We start from the raw sequence: 24055 nt of genomic DNA, 5'->3' as shown, positions 1-24055 counted from the left end.
CTCCAGCACATTTCGATTGCAAGCTTTGATATGCATAAAACTGGCACCGATGTAATGTATCTGTTTTCTTTTAGTTACTATTATTTTCCCATGCAGCTTTCCAAAAATAGAAAAAGATAATCTTGGACTTGATTATCTCCCCCTATTTTACCCAGGCTTAAAAAAACAATAACAAAACAAAACCACACACATACACTGGATAGTTTGCCATGGAAATTACTTTATTTTAGACAGGCAGCAGAGATCTTTCACGTGAGAGAAGAGACAGGAGGCGATATTGACCATACACACGGTTCATCACAGCTGCACCATTTGGCTCTGGTGGATAAGAGATTTCTGTTAAATATAAAGCCACATACTGTAACCATACAGACAGAGCAGGGCTGACAAAACTGAAAAACAGCAAGAGTGCTTGCAGAGTTCCTGAGATAGTCTGGCTGTGAGGGAGATGGGGCTGTTGCCAGGCAAAGAGACATTTTCCCACAGATTGTAATTCTCAGGATTTTCCCTCCCCATCATTAACATTCTCCTTTGAGAGTTTTACAAAAAGGCCAAACATCCTTAATTCATCAATTTTCAAGTACAGAAAATCTTGCATTTTAGGTACGGAGTTTGAAAAATACTCAAGAAAGTGGTTTTAAAGTCCAGATAAAGTACAATTGGTGCTTTCACTCATCAGATGTTTGATGCTGACACAACTCCTGGCCATTTCCCCCTCTGGACAGCGAGTCTCTTTCTGACATGGCCTTTAGAGGATAATCAACAATTTAGATATTAAAGGCTATAAGAGTAAACATCTCTTGTCTCTGCTCCATTTCCAAAGTGTTGTAACAATGATGACATGTTTTTCTTTTTTTTTTTAAAAACCCAAAACAAAAACAAAGAGAGCATGTTCCCTTCCTGAATCCCAAAGTTTAGTCACCTCACCAGTTAAACACCAAGAAGGAAAAACAGTTACAGAGAAGGTGGGAAAGCCCTTTTCTACTAAGATGCTTATTCTCTTGCCCCAGAAGAGCAGGTGCTCAGTAACTACGTCCAAACAGAGTGTAGTACTGGGCCGGCTCCTTGCCGCTGACACACTTCTGTCCAGGTTGGAGGGTCTTCAGAGGAGTGAATGGGATACAGAGACTCTTGGCTCCCATGGACGGAGCACCAGGCTCCAGGTCCTGGTCCCTAAAAAAGATCAAGCAAATAGTCCTTCAGTGGTGGAAATTAAGCACTCTGAGCACAACAAGCAAACTGTGGGGGAATCACATGTATACAATACCAATATGTCAGACTTACTTAGCAGTGGTTTTCTTGATCCAGTCCTCGCATTCAATTCCTCCACAGAATGGGATCTGGACAATCTATCAAGCAAAGGAAAATATATGAGATCAATTATTTGCTCTGATGAGGAAAGACGGTGAGATGTCTGAGCTGTTGTGGCTTGTTTGTGTTACTCACCTTGCCCTGGTCCAACTCTTTCTGGAACTGCTCCATTGTGTCTGCAGCCACCATGTGACTCTTCAGATCATCTGAAGCTCTGACAAATAGACATTAACCAAGTGTTTACAGACACCATGTAATCTCACAGAATCTGTTTACACTTATTTATATTTTAACTTTGACACTTGTACCAATTATTAACTCCTCTAACAAAAAGCCCTGTGGTAGAACTGTCCTCGACTGGGGATGTGTCCATTTGTAACAAAACCTCAGTGTAGTACGTATAACATACTTTTTGAACAGGCAGTTCTGGATGTCCTCCAGCATGTTGAGCAGATTCTTCTCCACTTCAGCCTCTGCTATTGTCACCTTTGCTCCTGAGTCTCTCCTCACTGCGACACACTGCTTCTGCTGCATGTCTTTAGGGCCCACTTCCAGTCGGATAGGCACTCCCTGGATGAGAGACCCCAGCATACAGAACAAGGAGTCAGAAACCAAACTGACATCTGTTTTTTTTTCCAATTAATATTCTCTGCATCAGGTTAAAACTATAATAAGGATTATGATCGTGTTGTTAATGACCTTGAGTTCCCAGTGATTGAACTTCCAGCCAGGTGAGTAATTGTCTCGGAGGTCAGACTTCACCCTGATACCAGCCTCCTGCAGCCTTTGCAGGTATTTGGTGCACTGAGCCAACAGCACCTCCTTCTCCTGTTCTGGCAAGGTTGCGGTGATCCCACAAGGAATGATGACAACCTGGGAAAGGAAAGAGAAATCTTAGGCTAGCTGTTGCAGCATCGTTTACATCAATATAATAGAATAAAAAAAGGACCTTAACATCTTCATCTGTTACAAAAATAAAATCCCATGTGTACATGTGACTGAGTGTTCACCTGGAGGCAAGCCACTCTGGGTGGCAGCACGAGTCCCATGTCATCTCCGTGGACCATGGTGAGAACACCGATGGTCCTGGTTGTGATTCCCCACGAGTTCTGGAAAGCCAGCTGCTTCTCGCCCGGCCTCTTAGGGTCCTCAAACACAATCTCAAACATCTTGGAGAAGTTCTGGCCCAGATGGTGGGACGTAGCACCCTGAGGAAAAGGGGACTCTTGCTTCAATGCAATGTTTACTTGCTTACTTGAGCAAGAGGATTGAGAGAATAAAGCCAGTGTGTTACCTGAATGGCTCGGCCGCTGGCAGAGATGAATGCCTCCACGGTTGTTGTGTAATCTCCTCCTGCAAATTTCTCCTTCTCAGTCTTCCTCCCTTTTACCACAGGGATGGCCATTAGCTCCTCATACACCCTGGCATATAGATCCAGGATTTGCAGAACCTGCATACAGATGATGCATAAACAGCCGTCCAGAAACACTGTACTCGAATATGTCTGCCTAGGTACGACTATTTTACATTCTGTCATGTATATTACCTCCTCAGCTGCCTCCTCCTTTGTGGCAAATGCTGTGTGTCCCTCTTGCCACAGGAACTCTCTTGTCCTCAGGAAAGGCTGGGGATGTTTGAACTCCCATCTCTACACAATGGAGAAGAGATGCACACTAAACTGGGTGCTCTTCCATGAGCAATCTTGCAACCATTAACTAAAGAAAAGAAGGGAACACTGACCACAACGTTACACCACTGGTTGAGTTTGATTGGCAGGTCTCTGTGAGACTGCACCCACTTTGCATAGGCTGGATACATCACTGAGGTGAATAAAGAGATAAATGGGGTTAGGAACAATGTTAAATGTTTTAAAATTGATATGCTGAATGTGAGTCTGCATAGCTTTATGTTAACCAAAGAGCTGTGGTTCAGACCTGTTTCACTGGTGGGTCTGACAGCGATGGGCTCTGCAAGCTCAGTCTTTCCTGACCGAGTTACCCAAGCAACCTTAAAAAAAGGGAAACCAAAACTGTAATAACAGGGTATTGCACATTTACAGTTCTATATTTTTACTACTAGTTTCATCTTTGTATGATTATCTCACACACGCTCTTTCTGTAAAGAGCACTCGTCTGTTTGGCCAGCTAGGACTGACTGTTTTGACCTGCTGAGAGAATTTTTACGACAGCCACCTTAAATGTTAGGACTTGAACCTTTCAATTAACCACCTCCTGACATCACTAGGATATAAATGACGGAAGACCATAAAAATAATGACAGAGTCCCATTTATGGATCAAGACTGTGCTTGATCCATAAATGCATGCGCGAGCATATCATTATGATTTCTTGTAGCTGCCTATTTCTTTACTTTATGTTACCCAGATGTCCGTGCAAAGTCTCATTTACCTCTGGAGCAAAGTCTGCAATGTGGGACTTCTCCTTCTCCAAGGCTGCCTGAGAGACAAACATAGGGAAGTAGCAGTTCTCCACACCCAGTTTCTTAATTTCCTTGTCAAAGAAGTCTTTAATAGACTCCCAGATTGAGAAAGCCCAGGGTCGCAGCACATAGCAACCGCTGACGTCATAGTACTCAATCATCTCAGCTTTAGTGATGACCTGAGGAGGACAAGAGAAGAATATTAACAGAAGATTTTGACTGACATAGCAAATTGTGCTGTTGGAGTAAAGGGTGATACTCACCTGAGAGTACCAGTCAGCCAGGTTCTCCTCTTTTTTGGCTTCCAGACCCAACCTGACAGGAGATATACAAATGAGTAAGAGTTATAGAAACATTTCGTAGGTCTTTTAAGCACAATTTATTGTTAATCATGTGTTTCTTTGACAGAATTTCATTTATTTTCTTCACAAATTTGAGAAAGCGGTGATGAAGCACTGACAGAGAAACACGAACACAACAATCGGGTAATTCTTGGTTAGTGATCACTGCTCCTGAGTGCACAAACACAAGAGTAATGACTGCAATTGCAAGTCAAGTCAAGTCCATCATGCTGCTTAAAGCAAACTGTATTTCTAAAGCTAACTGACAAAGCAGAGCCGGAGCATGAGGGCAAAATGATAATCCTTTTTTTTTTTTTTTTTTTTTGGCACAATGACACTTTTACTGCCTGAGGAACAAAATCTACTTTCTATATTTCCATATAGACGTATATAAACCCCTTTCTCTCCCAGCAGGTCTCCAATTGAGAGCTTCAAGTGTGCAAAAAAAAAAAAGTGCGAAAAACAAGACTACGAGTCTAAAACCATGTTAGTATCAAGGCTTTGTACTCACAGTCTAGAACTTTAGCTTTAGCATGCCAACATGGTAAGCATTAATTCAGTGGGTTAGCATTTAGTAATCCTAAACACAAAACACTGCTCAGGCTGAGGGGAGTGTCAGAGCGACTGTCAGGAAACAATTGCTAGAAAATGCAACTTATTTAAAAATGTAGCTTTTATTGAACCATATGGCAATTAAAAAAAAAGAAAAAAAAGAAAAAAATTTACATACAGGAGAATTTTAAACATTTTGATTTGTATCATATTTGCCATTTATTACATTTTTAAGTAATATGTATTGTAAATATATATTGTTTGGGTGCATCAAAAATGATGCACCAGGCGTTAACTCTCCCCCTAGCCCCTTATTTACCACTCCCTATATTTAGACATGCACTATTTGTTTTATTGGGGTAACTTTTAGGCACATTAAATGTAGTGTATTATACAGTAAACAAGGGGCAAATTCAGACAGAACCTATAATTATTGTATTATTACAACAAATTCCATCACTATACGTCACTAAAAGCCAAAAATATCAACCTCTTGATGCTGTGGTGATCATAGAAAACAGATATTTCAATCTGGACCAACCATGGCAACAGTGCCCTCTCTTGACAAACGGCTAAATCATGAATATTAAGAAAATTAGTAATGTAGCACCATCTTAAAGCCAGTAATTTTAAGACCGACAGCATACAACAGGCACTGAATATGCAGGAAAAAGCAACCACGCCAGACTCACCGAATCTGATTTCAAAAACTCTCCTCAGTCGGTAAGAAACAGCAGCATAGGCTTGTGCTTCAACCATCTTCGGTTTCCAAATCAACACACCCAAATACCTGTGTGTAAGTGTGTGTGCGTGTGTGTGTGTTTATTGTTCTAAGGCAAGACACCTGACAGGAAGCTGGTGGTGTTCATACCAACTACAGTCCTGCTTAAAATGTACTACTGGGGCGATCGTGGCTCAAGAGTTGGGTGTTCGTCTTGTAATCGGAAGGTTGCGGGTTTGAGCCCCGGCTCGGACAGTCTCGGTCGTTGTGTCCTTGGGCAAGACACTTCACCTACCGCCTACTGGTGTTGGCCAGAGGAGTAAAACCATTCAAATATATGTTTACCAAACAGTGCATCTTCTAATGAGCTCAAATCAGATGTCTGAGAATGTGACCAGGTGTAAATGCTTTAATTTAACTCTCCATTTATTATCAATTTTCAGCAAATTCAAGGACAACCAACTGCAGACAGCTGTGCTATTTCTTTTACAAAAATCTGCTTTCTTCCCCAATAAATGTTTCCCCCACTCATCACAGTCAGATGTACCCAAAACCCAAAGACAAACAATAACTTGTATGCAATGCAAACAGTAAAATACTACAATGTTTCTCCATATTCAATATTCATGGTATTGCATGTAATAAGGATTATCATTTTACCTGAAATCATATCAGAGTTGTTGTTATGGAGACCCATTTTAAACCAAAAACTGTGTTAGCTGGAAATTGAAATCTAAATTTAAGCCCGAGCTAGTTCATCTGCATTTGGAAATATGTGAAGAGAGATGGGTGAAGGAGTACTTCCAGTCTCTCACCGTGTCTGTTTCTTGGGTCCTTGACCCTCTCCTGCACCTCCTGCTCCTCCGGAGGACTCCTTGCTCTGGCCTCCTTTGTCTCCTTTACCCTTCTTCCCTCCTCCTCCTCCACCCTGTTTCTCAGACTTGTTCTCCTTCTCCTTGCGGTTTTTGTCCTCTCCTCCTGTACCTCCAGCAGCAGCCACCAGTTTGTAGTCTTGTCCAGTGAGAGTCTTGTACTTGCTCTTCACGTCCAGCAGAGTCTTCACAGCTTCGTCCACCTGGTCCTAAAAAGGAGATGTGATTGTTTATGTTTATGTCTGTGCAATTTTAGTTGTATTTAATGCCACTCTGTACGTTCTTACCTTGGGGGCCTTCTCAGACTTTAGCTTCCTCACCAGGTCTCCCTGCTGGGACACCTGTGAGAACAGCTCCTGGGCCTGTGGAGAGGAGTTAGACTGAGTGGAGGCTGAGCTGGCCTGGGTTTGGGTCTGGGCTGGGGTAGCTGGGGCTTGTAATCCCGGTTTGTAATCTTTTCCAGTATTCTGTTTGTACTCTGCCTTCAGAGCAAGCAACTGCTTCACTGCAGCATCTACTTGATCCTGAAAAAGAACCAATAAAAGGAGAAACATCAAGTCAAAGTCAACACCTCAAGGACTACTGAGAGCTACAAAGCCTCAAAAATTTAGGCAAATGGTAAAATCTCACCTTAGGAGCTTTTTCAGCCTTCAGTTTTCTGACCAGTTCTCCTTGTTCAGCGACCTTCTCATAGAGGTCATTGGTGGAGCCATTCTGGACTGGAGCGGGTGCTTTCTGAGGTGGGGGCGCTCCAGGCTTATACTCCTGGCCTGTGATCCGTTTGTACTCTTCCTTCAAAGCAAGCAGCTGTTTCACTGCTGCATCAAGCTGGTCCTGAAGAAGATGAAACAAGGAAACTGTAACCCAATTTATTACGATGTTTAGGATTTTTGTGGGTAAAAATATTCCCATTCCAGTGCATGGTGAATATTGTTTTCCCACAATTTACATGCTGGCGACAGCAATCTGTTTTTCTATCAGGTGTCCGATCATTGTATTACCTAAGATTGGTCACGCATTTTTGATGTTAATTCAGACATTTAGCAGTTTTTGCCTATAGCCTTGTGTTCAGCTATCACTCTGATCAGTACAATCCCTCTGGATTACCCTCTCGCAGACAGCAGTTAGAGGAAATAGGTAATTTGGTAATAGTAATAAAGCAAATACACACATTTTTAATATAAGCACTGTTATAATTGTGTGAAACAAGTATGTTAAGCACAATTACTGCAAAATTAATTTAAAACCCTAAAACAAAGTTAAAGTAGTGCAGAAAATGTGTGCAAATAAAGACAAAGCACTGTCAGTTAGGGTGTTTGTAAGAAGAGTCAGAGAAGTAATTATTTTCTTTTTCTTTTTTTAAGTAGTGACACATAATTCATGCCAAAATAAGAAATAATCAAACGTACAATTATCTGTACCAGCCCTGTTACCAAGAATAAATCTAACTGGTTCTGCACTGAAGCCATGATTGGACGGTTTGTTTATTTTAACACTTGTGTGTGTCTGAGTAACATTAATAAGTATTAGTGGTTTCAGACTAAGTAACTCCAAATTTCTGACATCCGATTTCCCAGGTAACCGGAATGTGGCATATGAATAAGGCAGGAATTTTTCTACTGTCTGTATTCATCATGCATCTGAATACCTTGGGGGCTTTTTCCGACTTCAGTTTCCTCACTACCTCTCCTTGCTGTGCAACATGTTCATACAGGCCCGAAGAAGAAGAAGGTGGCGAGGAAGAAGAGGTGGCAGTCACGGGAGATGAAGCAGAGGGGGCGGGTGTGGCCATCCCTGGTTTATAATCCTGACCGGTCAGCTTTTTAAACTCTGCCTTGAGAGCGAGGAGCTGCTTTACTGCAGCGTCAATCTGGTCCTGGTACCATTAAAAGTGATCTTATAGTAATGGGTATTTCAGAATAAGCTTGACTGTCATGCAAATGGCACGAGGAGATGGAACGGTCACTGGACAAATGTTGTGGGACATCACGAGGGAAGGACCAGACAAGTGATTTTTGACGCAAGAATTCAACGGATATAAGATGGGACATCAAAAACAAGCGGACAAACAACGTGGGGCGTAAAACGATGATCTGACAAACAGATGAGGATGTGATTATGGATTGGAAAATGCCCTTTACCTTTGGTGCTTGCTCTGCTTTCAGTTTCCTGACCAGCTCGCCCTGCTGGACAACACGAGTGTATGGGCAGGATGTGGAGTCTGAGGAAGAGGTAGGTGGGGCTGGCGTTGAGGCAGGAGGAGCCATGCCTGGCTTGTATTCCACACCGGTTTGCTGCTTAAACTGCTCCTGCAGATAAAAAACAGATGAGACTGTCAGTATTTTTTTTTTTTTCAAGCAAAGCCCTTTTTGAACATCAACTCCTGACAATTTCAAGAGAATCTGGATTTAGTATTTGCCAGAAGGATCACTTCAGCACATGTCTTTATCTTTATAATACTTTTATTTAAAGCCAGCATACCTTTAGAGAAAGCAGCTGCTTAACAGCCTTGTCCACTTCATCCTTGGGAGCTTTGGCAGCTTTGAGCAGGCGGACAGCTTCGCCCTGTGCTACAATGCTCGAGAACAGGTCAGCTGCTGGGGCTGAGGCTGGGGCTGGCACAGAGGTTTTAGGAGCCTCGGCAGGGCTGGCAGGCTTATACAACAGAGATAAAGATGAAGAAACTGTCAGTTTCCAGTTTATCCAAGATGTCTCAGATTTTTATCCCATTTTATTCCAAGCTTGCATGCTAAGCTGATGCCCTGAAGGCCCTAGATGCCAGGGAATTTTATTTATTTTCTTTTATTTTTAAAAAGACGCTACAAACATAAATATTGTTAGCCTACTGTTGCTAACAATAAAAAAAGAACACTTGATAAAACTCTGAAGAAGTAAAGAACCAGAAAAGTGTTTTGACTTAATAGTTTTAGCAGATAACCATCCATTTATCTTTTATCCATAATAATTAAGACAGGTATAGGCAGGTTTGACTTTCCTTTGGTGTATATGCACACACACACACACACACACACACACACACACACACACACACACACACACACACAATACATTCTCTTCAAAAGTAGGAATGAATAAAATCCACATAAAATTCCCAGAATAAAATCCTTCACACCCTGTGTGACCAACAAGTATAACAGAAGGAGGCTAGCTTTTCACTAATATTCAACTTTTAAGCTAGAAGCTGTCAGTTTTCAGTCAATAACAAACAATAATATAAAAGCCCGACTGGTAGCTTTCAAACTGGGCCTGAACCTTGTTTAGTTTTCACCTATTATTAGTCTAGCATTTGCTTTACTGGTTAAACCAGTTAGGATTCACAGGGTAGGTTCCTGCTACTGCCACTAATTGTACTGTGCTTTTTGTTTCCGTCTTAGTACATCCTATGCAAACATCAGAGTAATTCAGATGAGTTTATGGTTACAGTTGAACAGCAAATGTCTTTCATACAGGAACATTTGGCGTATAATTGCAAACCCCTTACTGAATACTCACTGTGTTGTCAGAAGCCTGAGTCTTGCTCTTTTCCTTGGATCCAGCTGTCGGCATCTCCTTAGTGTGGCCATCTGGAATGTAGATGAGCACACAAGGACTCTCCTTACAGCTGTTGGGACTGCAGACACAACCCCAGTTAATAAAACAGTAATACAAAAAAATGGATACATGCCCAAAAGGTGTTTTGGTACTGAGCAGATTCGGGTTTTCACTTCTTAACCTGAGTGGCTCATAAGGCTGGTCACAGATGTAGAAGCCCCGCCTCTGGAGCTGGATGATGTCACCTTTCTTCAGGTTCTTCAAACAGGGGTCACCAAGCATCTTTTCTTCCAACTGAGATCAAAAACAGCTAATAAAATAACCACATCCATGCAGTATAATGCACACACAGAGCAAATAACTGACCTTGCTATGTTTATTAATGTAGTCCTTGAAGTTGTCGTCTTTGGTGATGACAGCTTTGGAGATGAGTGGTTGATAGTTGACGCAGATGGCCGGCACCGGGAGGGAATTGTTTGTTTCAGCCAGCCATGTGATCTTTGTTGTCTTCTTGTAGTCTTTGTTGTCCAGATTCAAGCTTGCCTTCATGGACAAAACCTTTCCATCAGCCCCTCTAAGTGATAAGAAAGGGCGACAGCATGAACAGATCAGAGGGAATTCTGATTCTTAAAAGAAATACAGATCATCTAAACGATGGTCATACTTGTTGATCTTGGTGATGATGAGGTTGCCCCAGTTGATAAAAGTAACCGTCTCTCCCTCTGTGAACGTCTCAGCATCGGCTCCTTCAATCAGAACTCTAGGACCATACCAAACCTCCTTCATCCCAACCTCGGCATTCTAGATAGGCACAGAAATGGCATCAGCTCAGTAGCACTGCAGCAAAGCTACATTGGTGAGTATGCATGACTCATGCTATAGTCAAGTGACATAAACTGCAGTTCCTGGAGTGGCTGGTTTTCAAGTAAGGGAGAGTCAGTCCTCATAGCAAAAGATGCTGAATGCTATTAACTGAGATTAGGGATGCAACGATACCAATTTTTTCAAACCGATACGATACGATACTTGGATCTGAGTACTTGCCGATACAGAGTACAAAAAACGATACTTCTACCACACACACACACACACACACACACACACACACACACACATACACACAAATACAATTAATTGGAAGACAGGTTTTATTATATTCCCTGCCGATAAAAAATAAAATCTTAATAAAAATGACCACAAAAAAATTTCAAGTGAAAAATAAGCACTTCTGTTAAATTATTGCAGAGTCTCCACATTGTAATTTTACAAAACATCACTGAACTATTGGCACTGTCTCGAGCTTTCAGAATAATAAATAAACACTTCTGTTCGGAATAAAATAAATACAAATTAGGTTTGCGAATAAAATAAACGTTTAAATTATTGCAGTGTCCATATTGTAAACAAACAAACAAAATAATTATTATTAAATAAATAATAAAATATAAAAAATTAATTAAAAAAAATTAAATTAATTAAAAAAGTAATTAATAAATAAAATAATAATTGGCCCCCTAGTGGCCAATCTAAAAAACTACAACAGAAATGACATGCCACCCTCTGATTAATGAAATAAGTTGGTATCGGTTCATGGTATCGGTTAACTTTTACGAGTATGAGTACACACACATTTTACAGTATCGGCCCCGATACCCGATACCAGTATCGGTATCGGTGCATCCCTAACTGAGATGTTTCGGCTAAAAACCAAGGTGCTCTTCCCAAAAGAGAGTAACACAAGACATGTTAGAGCTAAAAAGATTTTTAGGAATAAAATCAGTTACAATGAGATTTAAATGACAGCTGTTTTAATGGGACAAACTGGACAAAAATAAGTAAGTAATCAAAATTGGCAGCAAGCTGTTAAAAACAAACAAACAAAAAAAAACCCTCAAACCTTGGGATGTTTGGCAATTTCCTTCATCTCCTCTGTAGCCTCTGGGACAGACACTGGCACCACATAGGAGCTGGATAGAGCTGTGTACCTGGGAGCTACCGGGTCTATAACCTAAAACACCAACAGAGAGAGACACAAATACACACGCAGAGGTCAGTAAAAGAAAAATCTGCACTTCCCATACAAAAAGCTGAGTAATGCAAGAAAAAAGCAAAATATGATGCGACTTTGAAGGCTTCTCCAAAAAGAAACAAAAATCTGGACAGAGACGCTTCAGCTCAGTAAGCGATAAATAAAACTAAGCCAGAGGAGGGAAAAAAAAGATGATTTTAAGAGTGAATAATGACTGTATGCAAGTTGGGAAACAAGCTTTTATTCAGCTGCTTACTCAGTCGCTATCCGCTTCCACTATTTTACCAGCCAGCCTGGATGTAAATGACAACTGAAGGATTTGAAAAAACGTGTTCATAACTGATTATAAAGTATCGTACACACACTTTTCATGTTGTTCCAAAAAGTTATTTATTGAAGATCTAGTCATAAAAGTCACCATTTCTCACAGTTACTACTAAAAAAGTTTGGAGTCATTTTTAATATAACAAAAACATTCAGAAAAGTTGCAACCATCACTGATGTGCTTCAGTGGCACACTGGTTTCTCTGATGCACGTTTACCATGTTAAAGATCAACAACTTTGGTTGATTAAAATATCAGCCCTTGTGGGCTTGAATGTAATCTTAAAATGGGGAGAAAAAAGCAAAAAAACTAAACAAAACATGGTTTTGAAAGTTGTCAGGGTAACAAATCACATATTATTTTCATAAAAATCAAGATTTCATACACATTCTGTATGAAGCCCTTTACAAACTGTCTTACCAATATGTACCATTTTACGAATCTGCCACTGGAAGACCTGTGACCTGTTCCCAAATTAAAGACTTGGGTGTTCTCACTCAGTAATGCATCATTAACTATATGAAAGGGCAACTTCTTTATCACAAAAAGTACATAAATAAAACTGAAGTGGCGTAAAGGATGAAAAAGAGACAACAGATTCATAGGAAGATAAAGACAAACTGCCTCTTTGGTTATAAACATGCTGTTCAGGGCAGTTAATATGGAATATATTGAAGCATTTCCTGTATCTTCAGTGAACATGCTTTAGATTTGACATTTGTTCAATCTGTGTAAACATGTATAGAATAAAAACAACCATATTTACTTTACTCAGAATGTTTGGGAAGGGAAGCCAACAGTCACGTGACCCTAAATAACAACTATTTTAAAAACTTTATTTTGTATCGACTTAAAATTGTCTGTTGCATTGTGCCAACCTATTGTTTGGGCTGGTAAAATAGCGCAAGCCATTGGTGGGCTTTCAGATTAACCAGCACATGATGGAAGCAGGGAGAGTGACAATGAGGAAGAGCAGGAGGAGCAGGAGGTGGAGGAGTACCTTCAGACAGCTAACGGGCAGCTTGGAAACAGAAGAGTGAGATGCTGTTTAATGTCAGATACGATAGAGGAAGAGAGAGAGAGGAAGAGACAGACACATTTACACAGAATGATCCATTCACAGAACTTATCCTTGCTGCTTTGTTACACCCTCCTGATTTGGTTTGTGTCTTATGTCAACGTCCAACGTCCTGACCACAAATGCATGTATGAATAAAATAGTGAATTATTATTTTCAAATGGACGACAGGGAAATCAAAACAGGGGAAGCAGAAGAGGAAGTGAAAGCTGAGTGATGAGAGTAATAAGCAACTGAAGAATAAACTGTGGCTAATATGGAGCCTACTTTATTTCACTAAGCTATCCATTACATTCAATAAAAGAAGACTTATTCTGCTCATTCTGCCTTGTTTTATCTACCAGTGGTGCATGACCCATTAAACATGTGTCTCTATGATGTCAGTAATTGTGGATATTGCTGATATGGTCATCAGTTTGCTGTCAGCATATGCTGTTAAACTCTGGCTGCCCCTTATTAACAGAAATCAGAATAAAGCTTATTTAATGGAGGGTCAAGAGCTACCGTGGGTGAATTGATTAGCTACATAATGGTCGAGTTTAAGATGAATAAGGATTATATTGGATTATTAACCATTTAAAACCACTGCAGTACAGTCCAAAGATACAATACACACCTAGAAATCAGCTTTGAAGTCATGTTTTGATTTTACACAATGTGGAAAAATGGCTACTATTCAAAAACGCCTAAAAATAGCAGGTATATTACTTCAACAACAGGAAAATATTGTAGCCTTGTCAAACAGACCAACAGTGTAGAGTTCCTAAAAACTGACCTAACCTGTTCTGGCACATAAGACTAAAGCACACAGTGGAATCACATTCACTGAGATTCATGTGGTCCAAAACAAAAACTGAAAGTGATCATTAACAAATATGTAACAGGTAACAATTAGTATTATTACTATTATCATTATAACTCATCACCAGAGACAGAAAATGTGAGATTTATTGTGTTTGCCATTAATGCCCTATTTCTAACTTGATTTTGGTTGAGTTTAAAACATAAGTAAATAAGTAAAGCTAAATCAAATGCTTTCAAACCTAAATGCCTGCAAAGACACTAGGATGGAATGGTAGGAACAGTACGAGGCACCGGTGAGTAAATTGTCTGTTAAAAAGCTCCATATTTGAAGATTTATATAATAAAAGGTGAATTAAAAGCAGACGGCTGCTCACAGTTACAAAGTCTTGATTAGCAGAATAAAATTAGACAAAACTCATCTCTTAAATACCTGTTAAAAAACAAACAAAACAAAAAAAACAGCCACCTTAAAACATCCCCTTGCTAGCATGAAGAAAGTTTATGAGAATAATGTAACTATCTGACAACTGCGAGGAGCAGCTGGTTAGTTGAACATGCACATGAGACCTTTGCAAAAACAGAGACAGCTGTCTTTAAATCGACCTCACTGCGACATGATCGCTGCCAATTTGTAGCTGTTGAATTTAACCACCCTTGGATATAAATCCTTGTATAGGTCATAAGTTTAAAACTGACTTTGTTTTTTGTTTATTTTTTGAGAAAGAAAAACTGCTTTCACTTTCTTTACATTTAAACTGATGGTTCACACCTTCTTCCTGACTCTGGGATGAAGCAGCAAGTGCCAGCAAGGAAGACCACACAGAGGAAGCAACACTGACGTCCAGACAGTTGAAAATGAAGACATCAAATCATGAATACCAACATATGTGGGACGTGAAATGAAGCACCTAGTTTGGTTTTTCAGGTTTTCGGTGTTATTGGGGTTAATAAGCAGGCTGAGATTCAGGTAATGAGGCAGGAGAGGAGGTGGCAAATGAAAGCATTTAAGAGAATGAAAAGAGCAAAGCCATGCCAGCAGTGAATTTGCAGAGCCTGTTTTTTACTACAGATCCATTCATTACATATACTTGAACGCTGGTAGATTTACACTTATACCTCTATGCTCACATGTGACATCTCTAACATATAAGTCAGGTTTTGACTGAAGAAAAATCCAAAACTAATTCACAAAGCAGGAAATAAAGTTATTTTGTGTGCAATTTAATATATCAAGCTTATGTTCACTGTGCTCATATAAGCCCAATAAATACATTTACTTGTGCTGCTGCAGCAAAGCTAAACAGGCTTTAACAACAACTGATTAAAATTCATGATCAGAAACATTTTAAATGTTCTACTGACAAAGATTTAGACACAGATGAAATATAACAACATTTTAAATTTACCTTCTTATTGAAGGACCAGATCTTGTCCCACTCCATGTTAACGACAGACCTTGATCCACCCTAGGGGGGGAAAAAAACAGGGATTAAGAAATAGAAAAAAAAGGCATATTTTTATTTAAGAATATACTCATTTGCATCAACATCATCGACAGATTATTGCATCTTTTTTAAAATGCACCTGGGCTGCTATGAACTGCTTCAGACCCTCCACAGTCATTCCTCTTCTCAGCACTCCTCTGACAGTGGGGAACCGAGGATCATCCCTGAAGGACAAGACCCCCCCAAAAAGTCAAAAGAGCACTTAAAGGGAGAGGGAGATAAAAGCAAAACAAACTAAGCCAAACTCACCATCCATCAACATATCCCTGATCAACAAACCAGGTGAGCTTCCTCTTGGAGAGCACCGTGTTGTTGAGGTTGAGTCTGGCGTACTCCCAGACGTAGGGCTTCCTGAGGCCCAGAGCATTGATTATCCAGTAGAACTGCTCATCACGATCATGATACTCAGTGGTCCTAAGAGCATGGGTAACGCCCTCTAAGCTGTCCACAATGGGGCAGGCAAAGTCATATGTTGGGTAGATGCTGAAAGCAAAGAAGATGAGATGTATTATCAAACTTAATTATCTGAATGTGCTCAATTTTTACCACAGACACACGGCGTGATTTGTTCCAAGGTACACAAAAACACAGCAAATTCAGAGTGACTTCTGTTATGCTCAACAATAAAGCCTTCACTGACCGACTGCTGCTGTAATGACCAACCCGTTAACTCAACTTGAGTGGTCCAGTCAACTTTAGAAAACATTTTAACCCTTTCACGCATAGTGGTCACTACAGTGGACGGCTATTCAAAGGCTTTTTCCTTATATTTGTGTCAGTGTTGATGGTATACTTGCACATAAACCACTGCATTGGACACTAGAGGTGGGAATCACCATACATCCCACGATACGATATTATCACAATACTTAACGCACGATACGATATTATTGCAATTTTTTTAAAATATTTTGTGATATTCAGATTCTGTACATAAAGGTAAACTTTATCAATATTCATTTTATCTAATATCAAAGTCTCACACTCAGTCTTTCTCTCATTTCAGTTTTATTGTTGACAAACTGAACGGTTTGTATTACAGTCTAGTCCAACTTAACTGAATCAACCATCTGGTACAATTATAGCTATTCTGAACTATGCAATTTATGAAAACTATGCAGCCCCTTCAGCAACTGAAGAATTTGAAATTAAATTAAAACAAAATATAATTTTACATTAAATAAAAAAGTTTTAAACTTAATTAAAATAAAACATGTCTTAAATTAAAATAAGTAAACTGTCATGTTTATTGCTGCCAAAAAAAAAGTTAAACACATTTGGACAGTGAAGGAATGTCAGGATTCTTGCTCAGTAAAAGGATCAACATGCTCTGAAGTCAGAGCACAAAAACCTTTTTTGTAACAAAATATCGATTTCTGCTGTCCCTGTATCGATACATTATTAGCAAACAAAATATCACGATACTACACAGTATCGATTTTTCCCCCACCCCTATTGGGCACTGATGTGTCACTCCATACACATCAGTTATCCACCCAAGTGGATATGTAAAAAAAACTTGTTGAAAAGTACATGTTTAAAAAATGAAGTTCAAAAATATTTTTTTCATGCCTAAATATGAATAAAAACTTAAGAAAAAAATCCTGATTGAGGTTGTCATGGAAGGGTTAAACCCCTGCATGGATTACGTTTATCGCCAAGTTCTATATGATTGCTTGTTTTTTGTCAGTGCGCATTGCTGGTTACTTTAGCATGCATCTAAAAAAAAAAAACAAAAAAAAACAACATGTCTCCATTTTTACCAGGTGGACAGTTAACATCTAGACAGATCTCATGAGGTAAGTGATAAATGTGAAGAGCCACTACAAAGGCTGTGAATAAAGCTCAGAAATTTCCACCTATTTAAATAAAAAACAACAGCAAACAAACAAAAAACAACAACCTTGATTTCGTGCTGTTCTCTTTTGTTAATGCAAAATGGAAAAAAAAAGAAAACAAAACAAAAATGATAAATTTGACCAACTAAAATAAACCTGCAACACAATATGCAAAATCACAGGACAACAAGTATGCAACACACATTTTCTTTAACCAAATTGAAAAAGTGCATATTATAGTAAACATTTTGGATGCCACAGAAACTAGAGATTAATAATTCCTCATCAATTTTAGGATTTTGATTGGAATAAATAAAAATTGTTATTAATACCAGAGCAGTTTTTGAATAACAGGACTTTTCGTGTTAATGCTAATTTCTGCTTTCTACGCTTTGCTTTTTATTCTGTGTATATAAATGCCACAATTCAGACTAATAATAGAATAAAGCCACATACTTGTAGGTGTTTCCTGTGCGAGGGTGGGCTGCGTTCTTGCAGCGGTAGAGGGTGGGGTCTCTCATGCAGCCATTGTTGGAGTTCATGTCAATCTTTGCCCTCATGCAGCACGTCTGACCGTACTCTGTTCCCGCTTTCATCTCCGACCACATCTTCATGTTCTGCTCCACGGCTGCAAGAGACACAGAGAGGAGTTGTATAGAAAAATCACATGTTGCTAGGCTTCAGCATTCACTGACAGGTCATCATCATCGTCCCGTCCTGAGCCGTACAATTGTTTCTGCAGGTGGACTCAACACGCTGCTCCCTCTCCTGCTTCATCTGCTCAGGTGGGGTGTTGTCGATGTAAGCTTTGCCCTCAGCAAGCAGCTTCTCTGCAAACTTCATTATAATGGGAAAGTGGTCACTGGTGTAAGTGAACTGGTCTGGATGGATCTGGAGCATGGCAACGTCTTCCAGGATCACCTAAAGAGCAGCACAGCAAAGAAATGTGAACGCAAAACTTACACTTCATGTTTTTTTTGTTATTATATTTATTTTTCCGAGTAACAGCAAAATAAATAAATAAATAATATCTTACCTTCTCAAAGTCCTCCTTCTCCTTCTCAGGGTTGGTGTCATCGAAGCGCATGATGAGCTTGCCTTTAAATGTGACCTGGTAGTGCTGGTTGAGCAGGGCAGCCTTGGCATGTCCGATGTGCAGGTATCTGTCCAAGGGAGGCAGAGAAAAAGTTAGAGAAGCCAGTAAATTAACAAACGTTTCTTCTAAACTCCAGAGTCAAGTCGTACCCGCTGGCCTCAGGAGGGAACCGAACCACCACCTTGCCCATCTCAGCTCCTGGCAATTCCACAAACTTCCCGACATCCGCCTTTTTCCCTTCCGACTGTGAAAATGACACAATCAGTCAAGAATGGAATTAAAAGGTGCATTTATATCTTAATCTTAATCTAGACATGGTACACAAACATAATAATCAAGCATTAAACATTCAAATATCAAAGTTTAATGTACCAATTTAGTTTAAAGAGATAAAAACAACATGTTTGGTGGCTTTATAAACATTAACATCTATTTTTCTTTGCATCTTCAGGTTAAGGATTCGGGTCATGCTCACCAAGTTTTACAATCATAGTTTGCCACAATGAACACTGACAAAATAACACTTACTTTGGTTTTGTTCATTGAAGCCTTCTTACTGGCGTACTTGTTGCCCACAGCAGTGAAAGGAACTTGTGAGCTCAGGAAGAAGAACCAGCGGCTAACGTGGGAAAAGGATTTGCCCTGCTTTGGCCATTCCCCATGATCTGTGGATAAAGAGTCACAATCTGTAGTGCTGATTTTAAAATGTTTAGTTACATACATTTCACACTAAAATCAGACAGAGAAAAAAGCTGTTAAATCCTGGATGTTACTGACCTTTGAGAGCAGCCCAGACAGACAGGTCAGCCAGGGTGAGGGCATGCCCAACCAGGAAGGTCCGCAGTGAGAGAGCCTTGTCCAGTTCAGCCAGTGCCACAGTCAAATCTGGCTGATTACATAGACTGCGAGCACTAAACTCCAGCCAGTGGTCAACCTGAAGACATCATGAAGAAAAAATTAAACAAGCATTCAGAACAATTGCAAAACATCACAGATATGCACAAACATACACACCTCAGTCTGCTCCATCATGTTGGATCCATACAGGCCAAGAGCAGGAGCAACCCGAGCCAAGTAGCGACAGATCGAGTTGTCATCGCTGAACTGGACTGAACTGAGAGAAGGAAAATGAGAAGAGACAGTTGAGATAAATTAATGTAAACTCCACATCTTTTATTTTGTACAGCATGTAAATTAAACTCGACCTGCAGCTCGATAATTGCGGCACCTACTCTGAGATGTGAAGCCGCGTGTCTTTGCCTTCCTCCACTGATACCTGCACACTGCTCTTCACGTGTTCAGCTGTCAGAAGTGCCCCTGCAAGACAGACAAGACAACACAGTGTTTTTACTCTCACACTCCAAAGCACAGCTCCAGAAAACAGTCAGATTTGATCACTGCATACCTGCACACTCAAACAGATATGAAATCTGACAACCAGGTGAACTGGTCCAGTGACACGAAGCACGCAAACTGCAATCTTTCCCGTAACTCTGCACAACACCCACCTTAAGTTCAGTCTGCTTCAAAGGCTTTTTGTACTGAATCCATATTCAACTCCAGACCTTTTATCTGCTTATTTGTTTTCAAACAAAACAAACCGAACAATGGCGTAAGCTCACATACAGACAAAATTACATTATTAGTTGTGTTACAGGTCTCACAATTTCACAGTAATATTGTAACAGTATGCCACAGTTAATCTAGGAGGCCAATAAAAGTTCATTTTTATTTCTGAGCTCATAACAAGCCTTGGTAAAGAACTCAAATAGATAACCCCCAAAATTCTGTAATCTGCTACACTGAACAAGCCCATGAGACAGAGTTGCTGAACATTTCATACACAGAGGTGACGTTCCTTTGAGTAACTGATGTAATCTTTTGACGAGCATGCCAAACATTCATAGAGCTACCGTGAATACTTTCTAAAGATTTTTACCACACTTCACTAGTGACCGCAACATACAATTCCTATTGCCAGTTTGACCGGAGTGATTCAGAAGACGGACCCTTGCCGTTTCGTAGAATATTGTAAAGTCATGGTTCCCTTGGAAAATGGCTTAACATTGATAGAAAATCTAAAGCTGTGTGGTGGGTGTCTGCTCATACTGTGGAACACAAGTCCTTAAAAATGATGTAAGTTGTAAAGACCAAAAAAAGAGCAGGGTTTAGAGCTTAATTGTCTGCTGTAGTTGCAGTGAAATATAAATATAATAGCAGCACGGTGGCACGGTGGTTAGCACTGTTGCCGCACAGCAAGAAGGTCCTGAGTTCAATTCCAACATCAGGCCGGGGTCTTTCTGTGTGGAGTTTGCATGTTCTCCCCGTGTTTGTGTGGGTTCCCTCCGGGTACTCCGGCTTCCTCCCACCGTCCAAAGACATGCAGTTTGTGGGAATAGGTTAATTGGATAATCCAAATTGCCACTAGGTGTGAATGTGCGAGTGAATGTGAGTGCGAATGGTTGTCTGTCCCTGTGTGTTGGCCCTGCGACAGACTGGCGACCTGTCCAGGGTGTACCCCGCCTCTCGCCCTATGACAGCTGGGATAGGCTCCAGCGCCCCCCGCGACCCTGAAAAGGATAAGCGGAAGCAAATGGATGGGATGGATGGATGGATGGATAAATATAATAAATCTAAATAATATAAATATAAATGACGTCCAAACAAATAGTACCCCCTTTCCTCCAGATTTTAGATAAGGCAACAGAGTCCAACTTCTTGAAATACAAATAAGTGATACTTACTGTGTACTTATCTTTGTCATAGAATAATGAAAGAGCAGACCTCACCTGGCCATGAAATGTGCTAATTTTGAGCATCTGAAATGAAGGACTATGTATAAAAACAGCGATAAATCCAAACCAGTGCTTTTGTTAAACCTCCTGAACTAAAGCTTAAAGTCTGAACTTCAATCAAAATCTTGATTTTTTAATGTACAGAGGCAAAGCTGTAAAGAAAGTATCTAAATACCCACAGATTTTATTGTAAGGTTTATATAGTCATATATTGGCCTGTCTACAGCTGGTGTATTTTAATATGCATGTATGTACAGCTGTAACTGTATGTTTACAGGTGCATTCCGGCATATCACCATTATAAAGGAAAACTTCTCTCTGAATTTGTTGTGACTCACATACATTCCAAGCACCTGCATTTCTAAGAAACCGAAAGAACACAGTGCAGGAGTAATCATCCCCATCCAGTTCTACTACGTTTCAGGAGGCTTGCATCAGCCTGCTGTGCTCAGTAAAAAAAATAGCTACACAGGGGCGCTGTTCAGCAATTATGAACGCTATTCATTTCATTAGCTTGCTTTTGGAAATAACTTCACCAAAATAATCCCTATAAATTATTTTCCACAGTTGATTAAACGTGTCAGAGTGGACTGCCACAATGCATTCAGTTTCAGCAGCTTATAAAAACCGAAAGCTGCCCAGCTGAGCTAACCGGCCGGTCTTTAGCTAATGTCAACGTGTCAACCAACGTGTTTAATTTCCAAGTTCAAAAATACTTTTTCTGTGTAATGTACTTATGATATGTAGATGTTACAGTGGAAGCAGGTGGATACGGCGTAAGAACCGCTGTTTTGAACAAAAAGAACATTTCGTGAACTGTTCACGTGTTGTGGTTTTGGTTTCACAAGTGCCTACTGGCTAGCTAGCTTTAGCTAGTATTTGTATGCATCTACAGATCACCAATCTCAATTGAGTAATGGATGAAGTCACACTCTTAACTTCATATTTTATTTGAAACAAGAGCTACTACTCATTTCACGATATTTTAACACTTTACATCATCTGCTATTAAATTCGGGTCGTGTACAATAATCAAATATAAGTCGTTTAAATTACAAAATAAAACTCCAACTGATTTTTTTTCACATCTTCATGTCTGTCTTAACAAGATTCATCACAACGACTGATTTTTGATATTATAATCATATATTTTCCGGTTTAGTATGACACACAGGTGCAAGGAAGCTGATGTCACTCGCAACCTTGCATGCACACACACGGCTAATTGCAAAAAGTCGCGTTATTTGGGGATCTCAGGCTGTAACTCACCGAGAGGAGGATTGCTTGTGTTGATGGTGAGATTTAACGCCATACTGCAAAATCCGGCTTCCACACAGGTGGTTACGAGACCCAGCTGAAGTTAACTGGCATGTACAAGAGGTCCACAGCACAGCAAACACTACTCCAGACACAGGAGAGAGAACGAGCCGAGTCGTTCTTCTTCTTCTTCGCCTTCCTTTGCGATTTACGGCAGCTGACATCCCTTTGAGTTACACTACTGCCCTCTTCTGGTTGTAATGGTCAATCGTCTGTTATGAGATCTATGCAGTTGTTCAAATCAAATTATTTCACATAATTCCATTTTTACCAACTTAGATTAGTTAAGATCTATGGGACCGGTTTTCAATGTTTAGCAAAAGAAAAATCACGTGACTCATTATTTCAACATAAGTTTCTGTGTTTCTTCATTTTGGGTTTTTCATTTTCCATGAAGAACCCATCAAACAACACAGTTTGGGATGGTTCAGGAGATAGAATGAGTTGTCTACTACTTGGATGATTAATTTAATTCCTTTAATATTGATTAATTTGATTCCTATCTATATGTCTGTTATATTGCAGGCCCTGTCATGATGATTTAATTAAATTAGTTGTTTGAGTTGTAAAACTTAAAAAGACTATGAAGATTTACCAAGAGTCAAAAGTCGCACCTTTACAGTTTGTATCTTATCAACCCTTTTGCAATTCTCTTGGCTTTCATTAATAACTATAAGGTCAAGAAGATGAAGCAAATTGGTATTTTTGCAGGAAATATAACCCATAAAATTATTTTAATGTTATATTGATGTTAATATGTATAATAGTTTCTGTTCAATACAATGTTTTTCTTTTTCATCTTTCAGCTCTAGGCCTGTGTAGGGTCTGTCTTTTCTAACATGCCGACTAACGATGTTGTCAAAGAATAATTACAATACTTAAACAGTGCTTCAAGATTGCATTAACTGGCTAATCCTTGATCATTTAGCTTTAACTTTATATCTCACTGAAATATTAGTGTATTTCTGTTATGTTTTATCTGCACTTCATGTTTTGGTTTGGAAAGACTTTAAACCAATCCACACTTGACAAATAAATAGGCATAAGTGACTTTTGGATTTCTGAGACTGGTCTGTCAGCACATCAGGGCCGGTCTGCCTTCCACTCTGGACCCCCACCAATTTGCCTACAGGACAAATCGATCCACCGAGGACGCCATCACCATAGCGCTCCACACTGCGCTGAGTCACCTGGAGCACCGAGGAAACTATGTGAGAATGCTCTTCCTGGACTTCAGCTCAGCATTCAATCACATCATCCCGGAGATCCTGGTCGAGAAACTGTCTCACCTGGGACTCTCCACCTCCATCTGTCTCTGGATCAAGGACTTCCTGACAAATAGACCACAGTCTGTCAGACTCGGCCCCCACCTGTCCAGCACCATCACACTCAGTACCGGGTCTCCACAAGGATGTGTTCTGAGTCCCCTCTTGTTTACGCTCTACACATCCGACTGCTCCCCTACCCATCTCTCAAACACC

At 40.0% G+C, this 24055-nt stretch overlaps 1 protein-coding gene and 1 long non-coding RNA gene across 4 annotated transcripts in view; one reads left to right on the top strand and one right to left on the bottom strand.

The window, feature by feature from the left end:
- Positions 1-24055, top strand: part of LOC146526129 (uncharacterized) — a 188479-nt gene that overhangs the window by 84446 nt on the left and 79978 nt on the right. The window lies entirely within an intron of this gene.
- Positions 201-22706, bottom strand: eprs1 (glutamyl-prolyl-tRNA synthetase 1). Of its 3 annotated transcripts, XM_085156971.1 has the most exons (36): positions 22527-22706; positions 19695-19779; positions 19477-19576; positions 19240-19396; positions 18991-19127; positions 18612-18706; positions 18403-18529; positions 18095-18287; positions 17823-17994; positions 15778-16011; positions 15608-15692; positions 15430-15489; positions 13142-13162; positions 11686-11796; positions 10453-10589; positions 10155-10362; positions 9970-10082; positions 9750-9867; positions 8718-8891; positions 8378-8545; positions 7885-8112; positions 6867-7070; positions 6524-6760; positions 6180-6445; positions 4014-4065; positions 3720-3929; positions 3246-3318; positions 3052-3131; positions 2858-2959; positions 2606-2761; positions 2322-2519; positions 2011-2184; positions 1721-1881; positions 1447-1525; positions 1285-1349; positions 201-1173 (listed from the first exon to the last, which is right to left on the bottom strand). In XM_085156971.1, the coding sequence occupies exons 1-36, from the start codon at positions 22567-22569 to the stop codon at positions 1023-1025; spliced, it is 4974 nt and encodes a 1657-aa protein (XP_085013097.1). In that variant the 5' UTR covers positions 22570-22706; the 3' UTR covers positions 201-1022. The 3 variants fall into 3 exon arrangements, with proteins under 3 accessions (XP_085013097.1, XP_085013111.1, XP_085013105.1); XM_085156985.1 differs by lacking the exon at positions 7885-8112; XM_085156979.1 differs by lacking the exon at positions 13142-13162.

This window comes from Neolamprologus multifasciatus, chromosome 1 (genome assembly GCF_963576455.1).
Source record: "Neolamprologus multifasciatus chromosome 1, fNeoMul1.2, whole genome shotgun sequence".
Lineage (NCBI taxonomy): Eukaryota > Metazoa > Chordata > Actinopteri > Cichliformes > Cichlidae > Neolamprologus > Neolamprologus multifasciatus.
The sequence above is the reverse complement of the archived record's forward strand: the minus strand, read 5'-3'. Positions and strand labels throughout refer to the sequence as shown.

What these genes read in the sequence shown, in the direction of transcription:
- eprs1 (XM_085156971.1), bottom strand. Translation starts at nt 22,569, where the DNA reads ATGGCGTTAAATCTCACCATCAACACAAGCAATCCTCCTCTCG. An exon ending in TTCCCTCCTGAGGCCAGCGG is followed by an intron (nt 18,530 to 18,611) that starts GTACGACTTGAC and finishes TCCCTTGGACAG; the next exon opens with ATACCTGCACATCGGACATG. An exon ending in AGAAGGAGGACTTTGAGAAG is followed by an intron (nt 18,288 to 18,402) that starts GTAAGATATTAT and finishes GCTGCTCTTTAG; the next exon opens with GTGATCCTGGAAGACGTTGC.